Raw genomic sequence first — 12,403 nt, forward strand, 5'->3', positions numbered from 1 at the left:
CTGCAGAGCCAATTAAAGAAATTGCATTTATCAAACATTCTTCCACAAAGAAACTCCAGCCTCAGGGCAACCTGGCTGGCTCAGTCCGTGAAGTGTGAGACTCTTGATCTCAGGATTGTGTGTTTAAGCCCCACATTGGGTGTAGAGATTACTTAAAGAAGTAAAATAAAATCTTAAAAAACAACAACAACAACAAAAACCCCTCCAGGTTCAGATGTGAATTCTAATGAACATCTAAGAAAAAAACAATCTACAAACTTTCAGAAATTCGAAAACAGCATTCCCCAACTCATGTTATGATCCCAGTATAACTCATATCCAAACAAAATTGTTACACAAAAAGTTGTTACACAAAAAGAAAGTTACAAACCAGTATCTTTTTTTTTTTTTTTAAGTAGTCTTGAGGCCCCATGTGGAGCCAATGCAAGGCTTGAACTCCCAACCTCGAGATCAAGTCCTGAGCTGAAGTTAAAGAGTCCGACGCTTAACCGAGTCACCCACGTGCCCGGATCAGTATCTTTCAAAAGCAAAGGTGGAAAAAGTCTTAACAACATACTAGCAAATCAGGCGACCTGGCTGGCTCAGCTGGTAAGCATGCAACACTTGATTCCGGGGTCATGAGTTGGTTGTAGAGATTACTTAAATGAATGAATGAATGAATGAACAAATGAATAAATACATAACGTAGGAACATATTAGCAAACAAACCCAGTGATACATACAAAGTTTATTATAGAATAAGCAAGTTGAGTTTATCCTAGGATTGTCAAATGGTTTAACAATCTAAAGTCAATAGTGTAATTTCCAATAACAGAATAAAAAAGAAAATCCTTCAACAGATGCAGAAAGTACTTGGCAAAATTCACCATTTATTCATTATAAAAACTAATCACATTAGAACAGAAGAGACCCTCCTCAATCTGATATGGGGCATTTTGTCAGATTACATTTTCCACAATACATCCCATCTCACATGCTCTTCTCATGAGTCATTAACACTCATCCCACCAAGAGGTAACGACTATGTTCACCTCCTAAATCTCGCTGGGTGGACCTAAAACCACAGTAGAAATGATGCTATGTGTTTTTTGAGGTTATGTCATAGTGCTGAGATGGTCTTCCATCTGGCTCATGGAATCCAGCCACCATACTATAGCCTCTATAGAGGAACTGACGCCAGCCTCAACTTACCAGCCATTTGAGTAAGCCATCTTCAAAATGGATTCTTCGGTCCCCAGCTAATGCTTTGTGGAACAGAAACAAGCCTTCCTCACTGAGCTCTGCCCAAATTGAAATTTCACAAACTAAAAAAAATTGTTGTTGTTTTAAGCCACTAAGTTTGGGAGGTTTGTTTTTGTTTTTATATTGTATGAGATAACCATAACAGTTATCCACAAAAACCCAACCGCTAGCATCATACTTCACGGTGAAATATTGAATGCTTTCACCCTAAGATCAGGTAGAAGGTAAGGATGCCCAGTGTCATAACTTCTATTTAACCAGTGAACATAGATAAGAAAATGAAATAAAAAGCATAAAGATCAGAAAGGAAGAAGTAAAACTACCTCTATTTGCAGATGACATGATTATTTACATAGAAAGTCTTAATGGACCTATAGCACAACTACCAGACATTATAAGTGAATTTGTATCTCATGATATAAGGTAAATATAAAAATATACACTTTTAAAAGAGAACTTCTTTTCTTTTTTATTTGCATCCCTCCCACCCCCATCAAATATTTTGTTTTTAAGTAATCTCTATATCTAATATGCGGCTTGAACTCACGACCACAAGATCAAGAGTCATATGCTCCACCAACTGAGCCAGCCAGGTGCCCCTAAAAATATGTACAATTTTTCACTATCAGGAAGCAATTGGAAAACAATATATTATTATTTTTTTAGATTTTAAGTAATATCTACACACAAGGTGGTACTTGAGTTCACCACCCTGAGATCAAGAGTCGTGTGCTCTAGGGACTGAGCCAACCAAGCACTCCTAGAAAACAATTTCAAAGCAATTTCATTTAGGGGTGCTTGGATGGCTTAGTCCGTAGAACATGCGACACTTGATCTCAGGGTGGTGAGTTCAAGTCCCACATTGGACATAGAACTTACTTTAAAAAAACAATTCAGGACTGCCTGGCTGGCTCAGTCAATTGGTGGAGCATGCAAGTCTTGTGTGGGTTGTGAGTTTGAGCCCCACAATGGGTATAGAGATTACTTAAAAAAATTAAATCTTCAGGGGTGCCTGGGTGGCGCAGTCAATTAAGCATCTGACTCTTGTTTTGCCTCAGGTCGTGATCTCAGGGTCATGAGATCCAGCCCCGCATTGGGCTCCCTGCTCAGCTTGGAGTCTGCTTGAGGATTCTCTCTGCCTCCCCTGCCCCTCCTTCTCGTGTTCTCTCTCTCACAAATAGATAAATAAATCTTTAAAAAAAAAATCTTTGGAGGCGCCTGGGTGGCTCAATCAGTAGAGCATGTGACTCTTGATCTTGGGGTTGTAAATTCGAGCCCCATTTTGGGTGTAGAGATTACTTAAAAAAATAATATCTTTAGGGGCGCCTGGGTGGCGCAGTCGTTAAGCGGCTGCCTTTGGCTCAGGGCGTGATCCAGGCGTTTTGGGATCGAGCCCCACATCAGGCTTCACTGCTGGGAGCCTGCTTCTTCCTCTCCCACTCCCCCTGCTTGTGTTCCCTCTCTCGCTGGCTGTCTCTCTCTCTGAAATAAATAAATAAATAAATAAAAATCTTAAAAAAATAATAATAATATCTTTAAAAAATAAAATAAAATCTTTAAGTAAAAAAAGTACACAAGAAAAAACCAATTTAATTTATAATAGCATCAAAAATATAAAATATTAGTAATTATAGTAAAAGATGTGCAAGAACTCTACACTGACAATTCCAAAATGTTGCTGAGAGACTTTAAAGATCTGTATAAATGGAGAGATAATGATGTTTATGAATTAGAAGACTATGGTGTTAAGAAATTAATTTTTCCAAGTTGACTTATAGATCAAATGCAATCTCAATCATAATTCCCATAGGCTCTCTTTATTATTATTATTATTTAAAGATTTTATTTATTTATTTGAGAGAGAGAGACAGAGACAGATAGCAAGAGAGAGCACAAGTGGGGAGGAGGGGGAGAAGCAGGCTCTCCACTGAGCAGGGAGCCAGAGGCGGGACTTTATCCCGGGACCCCAGGATCAAGACCTGAGCAGAAGGCAGACACTTAACCAACTGAGCCACCCAGGCACCCCCACCTCCACCCCTGCAGGCTCTTTGTAGAAACTTACAATCTGATTCTAAAATTTATATAGAAATTCAAACACCTAGAATACCCAAAGAAATCTTTAAAAAGAACAAAGACATCACTACCTGACTGTATGACTTACTATAAAGCTGTAGTAATGATGACATCGAGGAACTGGCGTAAGGATCAACAAACATCAAAAGAACAGAGTCGAGAGCCCAGAAACAGACCTATACTTAAAGGTCCTTTGATTTTTTAAGGGAGCCAAAACAATCCAATGGGGAAGGAAAGTCTTTTCAACAAGTGCTGCTGGAAAAACTGGATATTCAATCTCTACCGAATACCACACACACAAATTAATTTGAGATGGATCATGTACCAAATGAAAAATAGATCAAGCTCCAAGAAGAAAACAGGAGAATATCTTCATTACTTAGGGGTTAGAAAATTACTCCTTAGGTCACGGGAAGCAAAAAGCATGGAAGAAACATGGATAAATTAGACTTCAGAAAGACTTAAACTTCTGTATATCTAAAGATCTTGTTAAGACGAATAAGGGACACCTGGGTGGCTCAGTCATTAAGCGGCTGCCTTTGGCTCAGGTCATGATCCCAGGGTTCTGGGATGGAGTCTGCATTGGGCTCCCTGCAGAGGCGAGCCTGCTTCTCCCTCTCCCTCTGCCTGCTGCTTCCCCTACTTGTGCTCTCTCGCTCTCTCTGTCAAATAAATAAAGTCTTAAAAAAAAAAAAAAAGACAAATAAATGGGGTGCCTTGCTGGCTCAGTCAGAAGACCACGTGACTCTTGGTCTGGGGGTTGTAAGTTTGAGCCCCACAATGGGTGTAGAGATTACTTAAAAATAAAATCTTAAAAAAAAAAAAAAAGATGAATAAGCAAGCCACAGACTTGGAGAAAATACTTGCAAACTTATCTGACAAAAGTCTTTCCTCTAGAATATAAAGAATCTGTGTAACTTAATAATAAAAGAATTTTATTTTAACTTTTTAAAAAGATTTTATTTTTGAGTAATATCTCCACCCAACATGGGACTTGAACTCACAACCATAAGGTCAAGAGCTCCATGCTCTACTGAGTGAGCCAGCTAGGCACCCCAAGAACAATGCAATTTAAAAAAAAACGGGCAAAGGATTTGAACAGACATATTACATCGAAAGATGTAGAAATGACCAAACAAAATAGTGTGTACCGTATGATCCCATTTATATGGCGTTCTAGAATAGACAACTCTAATATCCAATGAAAAACAAAGAACGGAAAACAGACTAGTGGTTACCTCTCTAGTAGGGATGGATGTAGGAATTGCTTGAAAAGGGGAATGAGAACTTTCTGGAGTAATAACACATTTTTCATCTTAGTGGGGGTTTGAACACATGTTGTCAAAATTCATCAAATGGTACACATAAGATCTGTGCATTTTTAAAATGTAAATTAAAAAAATTTACATATAACACATTAAATTTTTAAAGTACCATAAAGAAATCCTGACCTGTAGCTAATGATATACACGCTCAAGTGTTTAGGGATGAAATGCCTAATGCCTGCTATTTGTTAATGCATTAAAAAAAAACCAACAACTCGAATTCATGGATGTATGGAGGGATGGATAGATATACATGTGAGAATCAAAGATAGCAACATGTTAATTATAAAATCTAGGTGGTAGCTATATGGGTGCTCATTTATAATCCTCTTACATAATTCTTTACGTTTGAAAGTTTTCATGATAAAATATTGGGAAAAGGGACCGAATTGCAGGGAGACCACTACGAAAGCACATTTAAGAGTGTGCTGAGGTTTTTTTACATTAGAGATAATGATCGGGTTGTGATCTTGGAGATGGAAAGGCATGAAGGGATTTAAGATAGTTCTAAAGGCTGAATCTATGGGTCTGCCTATGGATTCGATGTGGGTAGTAACAGAAAGGAATCAGGACAACTTCTAGGTTTCTGGCCTTATCTTCTGGGTGGATAGTGCTATTACTGGGAAGAATAATAGGTCTATCAAGAAAATTAAAAATTCCATTTTGGCCATGTTATAAGGAAAGACTTGCCCATCCCCAAATATTTCTAAGTGTAGCTATCATGTATGTAGTTGGGTTTTTGAATTCAGCGGAAAAGCCCTGTCTATACATAGGAATTTGAGAATTGGCAGGATACAGATGGTATGTATGTATGTATTTATTTTAAGATTTTATTTATTTATTTGACGGAGAGAGGGAACACAAGCAGGGGGAGTGGGAGAAGGAGAAGCAGGCTTCCCACTGAGCAGGGAGCCTGATGCAGGGCTCAATCCCAGGACCCTGGGATCATGATCTGAGCCGAAGGCAGACACAACAGACTGAACCACCCAGATGTCCTTTGACAACTTTTTTTTTTTTAAGTCTTTTTTTTTTTCTTTTTTAAGATTTATTTATTTTAGAGAGAGAGTGTGAGCACCTTTGCGAGCTTGGGGATGGGCAGAGGGAGAGAAGCAGACTCCCAGCTGAGCACTGAGTCCCAGAACCCTGCGAGCATGATGTGAGCCAAAATTAAGAGTTGATCACTCAACCGACTGAGTCACCCAGGCACCCCAAAAGACAACTTTTGATGAAGATTATTTTTAAATTGGATGAGGGGGATGCCTGGGGGCTCAGTTGGTTAAGCATCTGCCTTGCGCTTGGGTCATGATCCCAGGGTCCTGGGATTGGGCCCCACATCAGGCTCCCTGCTCAGTGGGGAGCCTGCTTCTCCCTCTGCCGGCCACTCCCCCTGCTTGTGTTCTGACAAATAAATAAAATCTTAAAAAAAATAGAATAAAACTGGATGATGGGGCACCTGTCTGGCTCAGTTGGACAAGCATGTGACTTGACCTTGGGGTTGTGAGTTTGAGCCTCACTTTGGGTTTAGAGATTACTTAAAAAATAAAATCTTTTTTCTTTTAAAAAAAGATTTTATTCATTTATTTGAGAGAGTGAGAGATCAACAGCGAGAGCACAAGCAGGAGCAGCAGCAGAGGGAGAGGAGAAGCAGACTCCCTGCTGAGCAGGGAGCAAAAATTCAGGACTTGATCCCAGGACTCTGGGACCAGGACCTGAAATGAAGGCAGACACTTAACCGATTGAGCCACCCAGGTGCCCCCAAAAATAAAATCTTAAAAAATAATAAAATAAAATTGGATGATAGCTTTATGAGGTGATCATTTTATTATTTTTAACACATTTCATTCAGAAATATTCCCTAGTATATTATTTTTTCAAGATTTTTATTTTTATTTATTTTTTTTTAAAGATTTTTAAAAAAGATTTTATCCATCCTTTTGTCAGAGAGAGAGCGCACAAGCAGGGGGAGCAGCAGGCACAGGGAGAAGCTGGGCACCCCGAGGTAACATCTTTTAAGGGTGGAAGGTACTGAGCCACATTATAAGCCTGGGAGCAGCCCAATAGTGAGGGCCACATTGATGATACAAGAAAATGATGGAATCGCTGAAGAAGCAATGCCCTTGAGAATGAGCACAAGTAGGATTGCTCATTGATCAGTGGCCTGCTTTGTCCAGTGTTGAAAAAAGTGGAAATAGGTTATAAGTACAGACGTTAGTACTTTTATAGATTTAGTCGGGGCATGATGAGGAAGTTCCTATCTGAGGGCTTCTATTTTCTCAATGAGTTTTCCACAAAAAAAGAAGAGGCGGGGCTCCTGGGTGGCTCAGTCCTTAAGCTCGGGAGGACTGTTGGTTTTGGCTCAGGTTATGCTCTCAGGGTCTTGAGATTCAGCTCCACCTGGGGTTCTGCCCTCAGCCCCGAATCTGCTTCTCTCACTCTCTCTCTCTGCTCCCTCTCCCTGCCCATGCTCGCACTCTCTCTCGCTCTAAGGTAAATACATAAATCTTAAAAAAATAAAATTGGCTGGGGCACCTGGGTGGCTCAGTTGGTAAGCCTCTGCCTGCCTTCCACTCAGATCATGATCTCAGGGCGCTGGGATCCATCCCGCCTCGGGCTCCCTGCTCAGCGGGGAGTCTGCTTCTCCCTCTGCCCGCCTCCCCGTGCTCTCTCTCTCAAATAAACAAAAAAAATCTAAAAAAAAAAAAAGAGGGGAAGTTTTTTCCCAAGAAGGTGGAAAGTTCTGCAAGCTAACAAGGGACACCTGGTTTTGGGCAATTGGTTCTGTTCTAAGAGTGTGGGCTGAGCAAGGGTGGGCGTGTCTAGGGAAAGTGTGGGAGCATTTAGTCTGGGACAGATTATGAAGACTCCCTGTTTCCCAAACCCTAAGGCAAGGGTGCAAAGACTCCATTAAGACCACCGCGACCAGTCCGGCGCCCCGCGGGGAACTCGCCAGGCTGGGAGGGGCGCCTTCGCGCAGGTCCCTTGGGACCACAGCGGGAAGGCGCATGCGCGCGGCGCCTCAAAAACTCGCGCTTCTTTTTCTCGTCGGAGCTGCTGGGTTTCCCTCATTTTATCTGGTGACAGTTTGCATTCTCCGCGCCCGCCATGGCGCGACTGGAAGAACTGGAGCAGCTGAAGAAGAGTCTCGGGGAAGAGGCTGAGCCGCCGGCGGAGCTGTGAGCGGAGCGGAGGGAGGGTCTGGGAGTCAGGCGGGAGATTTGAAAGAAAGGAGCGGGAGAGGCCGCACCCACGCCTCCGCGGCGCCGGCTCGGGATTAAATGACCCCAACGCCCAACGAGTTTCCAGAGCTGGGGTGTGCTTCGTAGTGTTCTCTTTGGGGCCACACTGGGGCCAGAGCCCAAAGACTGCTCACCTAACGGTTCATTCTTTCCCTTGATATCACTTGCCCGAATTCGGGGAGTGCCAGCCGCCTTAAGGGCCCTCATAAAGGGAAATTGCAACTGCTTGATGCTTTCCTCAATGTTTAGTTGGGGAATCTTATTGCAGGAGAACTCTCTACCCTCAACTTGGACTAAATGGTCAGGGCAACTTGGCCCACAATCATGGTGTGGAATTATTTTCAATTAATAATAATGATGCTAATTCTAGTTGACGGATCTTTGCGTTTTGATCAGCATTATCATTTGCGAAATCCTTAAGGCATCCCAGCTGACCTTGGGAAATTCATGGCCTGAGGCTTCCTGGAGTAGGTGAATGAGGGATTGCATAGTAGTAGAGCCCAGGATTGGGTATTACAATTAGAGAGGTAATGACGCTGGCTTCTGTTGTACTGTCACTGACAAAGACTGCAGTCAGACTGGAAAGACTAATGACGGACTTAATGTTTTCTAGAACGGTTAGCGAATTCTGCATAGTTTTGAGGCGGCTAGGATTAATGGATAAAAGTATTGTGAAGTTGACTTGCCCATTATAAATAAGAAAGGTCTGCGTTGCCCTATGAAGGAATGAGCTAACCTGACAGGTAGTAAGCTTGCTTTGCTCTGCGGGGTAGGGGCTAGTTGATTCTCACTGAGATTTTACAGAAAGATTTTCTTCATTAAGTAGTAGTTTGGAGTAGATGACTTCTAAGTAGGCCTAAAGATTAATATAATACCGTGGCTTACAGTAGGACTTCAGCAAACCACCCACACTATGCTTTTCCCTAACAAATATCCCTTTCATTTACAAAAAGGATAGTGTCCAAGACATTTCCTTTTGTTTATACTTTGGGAAGGTTTGCGCCAGCGGTAGGAATTTGTTATTTAATATTTTTCCATTTATCGTTAATCCTCATAATCAAGGATGCCCCGCAGAGCTCCTTGTAAGAACTTATGCAGTATTTGGAAAAATCCATATCATAGGCATGTTTTTTTTTTTTTTTTAAGATTTATTTATTTATTTATTTGACAGAGATAGAGACAGCCAGCGAGAGAGGGAACACAAGCAGGGGGAGTGGGAGAGGAAGAAGCAGGCTCCCAGTGGAGGAGCCTGACGCGGGGCTCGATCCCAGAACGCAGGGATCACGCCCTGAGCCGAAGGCAGACTTAACGACTGCGCCACCCAGGCGCCCCCATAGGCATGTTTTAAATGGCATTACTTCTGGGAAGTTTTTAGAATAGGAATTCTGCTATGCTCTTACTCTCTTAATTTTTATCTATTTAGCTAACGATCATTGTGATAAGCTTTCTAGAAAAAACAAACCTAGAAAATTGAGAAGGTTGGTTTGTAGGTTAAGGAAATTGGATGGCTTCTTATTTCATGCTAAGTTGTTTTGTTTGTATATGTTTTAGATTTCAGAAGAAGGTGGAAGCTTCCTTCTCTAAAACACTTCTGAGCCGAGGAATGGATAACCGATACCTGGTATTAACAGTCAATATTGTACAGAAGGAAGAAGGAACCCATGAGAAACACCTAATCATCACTGCTTCCCAGTCACTAGAAAGTAAAGAACGGTGTATCCTTAGGAATGACTGGTAATTTTCTTGTGACTTTGAGTACTGATCTGCTTAAGGGTACCATCTTAAAACTCATCACATGGGCTTGTGTGGATGTTGCTATAATTTAATTGTTAATAAAGAAAGTAGATATGAACCTGAATTAATTTCGTGTAAAAATTGTGCTTGTTACCCCAATATCTCAAACTCCTTATTCTGAAACTTTGTTTTTATCGTCATTTGAAAATTAACTACAAAGGGCCTTATTAAATGACTACTTCCAAAATTTCCCAGTGCTTTTTGTTTTAAGATTGCAGCTTTTCACTTAGAGCAAAATTAATTACAGCATAAGAACAGTCTTAAACCCTAGATTTCTTCTACTCAAGCAAAATATAGTATGTGAGGGGTGAAGGGGAAATGCAGAGAAAGTAGAGGTCTAATTTTGCCTCTTTAGGCTCTTTGACTAGATAAAAATGATAAATACGATTTTATTCTTAAACATTGGGTTTGGCTTCATGCCTCAAGACTTACAGAAATTGTAGATAAGCTAGAAGTCTTAAGAATGAGAGAATTATTATTGAAACAACCTAATCCATAATTGCAGCTACGTAGTAACACTATTAAAGATTTGGCAGCTTTTGCAGTAGATGATGCTAACATTAAGCAGTTTTCATTTTTGGTATTTAAGGAAGACCCCTGAGTATTCTCTTGTATATTTCAAAGGTAAAAAGGAATAGAGTGACTAGGAATTGATTCAAAAGAATGCATCCTAGTATTAAATTTTTTTGAAAGACCCAGAAATTTACAAATACTATTTCTTCAGCTAAAATATTCACTTACTTTTTGAGGCTTCCTTAATATGTTTAAAAGTAGGAATCTAAACTATGTATCCTTCACTTTATTTGTAGGTGCTCGGTGCCGGTGGAGCCAGGGGACATCATTCATTTGGAGGGAGACTGCCTATCTGATACTTGGATAATAGATGAAGATTTTGGATATTTGATTCTATACCCAGACATGCTGATTTCTGGCACAAGCATAGCCAGTAGTATTCGGTGTATGAGAAGAGCTGTCCTGAGTGAAACTTTTAGGGTGAATAATATTAACAACTAATGTTTCTACAGGGTTTTAGAGTTACAGAGCACTTTTACACTTTTTTTTTTAAGTCAACTCATGTATCCATTTTGCTGTTCCCAAACATTCTGTTATTTTGCAAAGTAAATGAAAGCCAAGGATCTTTTAAAAAATATAAATATCATATCTTTATCATACACAGTAAAATGAACAGTAATTCCTTAATATAATGCCCGATTTATCTGTAATGTCTTTTATCTTTTTATTTTTATTTTTTTTAGAGAGAGAGAGAGAGAGTGCTTGCAAGGTGGGGGGGCGAGGGAGAGAGAGAATCTCAAGCAGGCTCTATGCTCAGCGCCGAGCCAGATGCAGCTCCATCTCACGACCCTGAGATCATGATCTGAGCTGAAATCAAAAGTTGGACGCTTAACCAACTGAGCCACCCAGGCATCCCAAGAAAATATCTTTTTATTCAGTTGTTTTCTTAGAGTCAGTCAGAATCCAAACAAGGTCTTGTCTTTTCCTCTTCTTCTTTTTTGTTTTTTAAAGATTTTATTTATTTATTTGAGAGAGAGAGCACGTGGAGGGAGAGGGAGAGAGAATCTGAAGCAGACTCTGCGCTGAGTGCACAGAGCCCATTGCAGGGCTTGATCACATGACTGTGAGATCATGACCTGAGCAGAGACCAAGGGTCAGATGCTTAACCAACTGAGCCACCCAGGCACCCCTTAAGATTTTATTTTTTTAGTGTAGCCTCTAACCCCAGTGTGGGGCTCGAACCCACAAACCCAAGATCAAGATTTGCATGCTCCTCTGACTGAGCCAGCCAGGTTCTCCCAAACAAGGTCTTTGTATTATGTTTGGTTGGTATGTCTCCTAAGTTTCTTTTAATCTATCTTAGTTCTGCCTTATACTCACCGGTATTTTTTAAATTATACAATTAATATGTATGTAGAAAACCAAAAATACAGCTGAGCAAAAAGAAAAAAAAAGAGAAGGAAAAATGCCTAAATAGACATTTTCCAGTAGTCTTAGTTGTCAATTGTAGTTTTAAAAAATCATCTTTATATTTTCATTTGTGGGTGGGGGGAACTATCAACTTCTCCTTTAACCACATTTTATAAAGCAGACCTGAATATTTTTAAATTCTTATAGAAACTTTTTATTTTGAAGTACTTTTATTTTTTATTTTTATTATTTTTTAAAGATTTTATTTATTTATTTGACAGAGAGAGAGATAGCCAGCGAGAGAGGGAACACAAGCAGGGGGAGTGGGAAAGGAAGAAGCAGGCTCCCAGCAGAGGAGCCCGATGCGGGACTCGATCCCAGGACTCTGGGATCACACCCTGGGCCAAAGGCAGACGCTTAACAACTGAGCCACCCAGGCGCCCCTGAAGTACTTTTAGACTCACAAAGAACTTGGATAAATAGTACAGAGAGTCCTTCTGTAAATTAATTTTTAAAATTCCTGAAGCATGTCTTGGTGGCTTTATCTATTTTGATATCTTTAAGGGGAAGGTCTAGGCTAAAAATAGAGTTAATTGAGAAATCCTGTGTCTTTTTTTTCTTTTTTTAAATACTGTTTCTTTTTGAGTGGAGGGAACTTGTCAAAAATCTCTGTTCTAAGTTTGAATAATATCTTACATGAATTTATGAGCTATGGCTTATTGCATTTTATTTGAGTAGATTATAAATTGAAATTAGAAAAGAATATGTTAAGCATTTGAGAATACATTGACCTTTTTCATGTAGGTCATT

At 40.2% G+C, this 12,403-nt stretch overlaps 1 protein-coding gene across 3 annotated transcripts in view; it reads left to right on the forward strand.

Moving 5' to 3' along the window:
• The first annotated feature begins 404 nt into the window (after positions 1–404).
• The window catches only part of DNA2 (DNA replication helicase/nuclease 2), a 55,443-nt gene continuing 43,444 nt past the window's right edge, over positions 405–12,403 (forward strand). The window contains exons 1-3 of one of the 3 annotated variants that reach the window (XM_057308836.1): positions 405–588; positions 9,428–9,610; positions 10,480–10,663. In XM_057308836.1, the coding sequence (XP_057164819.1) occupies positions 9,480–9,610; positions 10,480–10,663 (315 nt within the window). In that variant the 5' untranslated portion in view covers positions 405–588; positions 9,428–9,479. Of the gene's footprint in view, positions 589–7,612; positions 7,814–7,868; positions 7,951–9,427; positions 9,611–10,479; positions 10,664–12,403 lie in introns of those variants that run through there. The other 2 variants (XM_026504337.4, XM_048218852.2) reach the window with 2 other exon arrangements.

The sequence above is a fragment of the Ursus arctos genome, unplaced genomic scaffold (genome assembly GCF_023065955.2).
Source record: "Ursus arctos isolate Adak ecotype North America unplaced genomic scaffold, UrsArc2.0 scaffold_7, whole genome shotgun sequence".
Lineage (NCBI taxonomy): Eukaryota > Metazoa > Chordata > Mammalia > Carnivora > Ursidae > Ursus > Ursus arctos.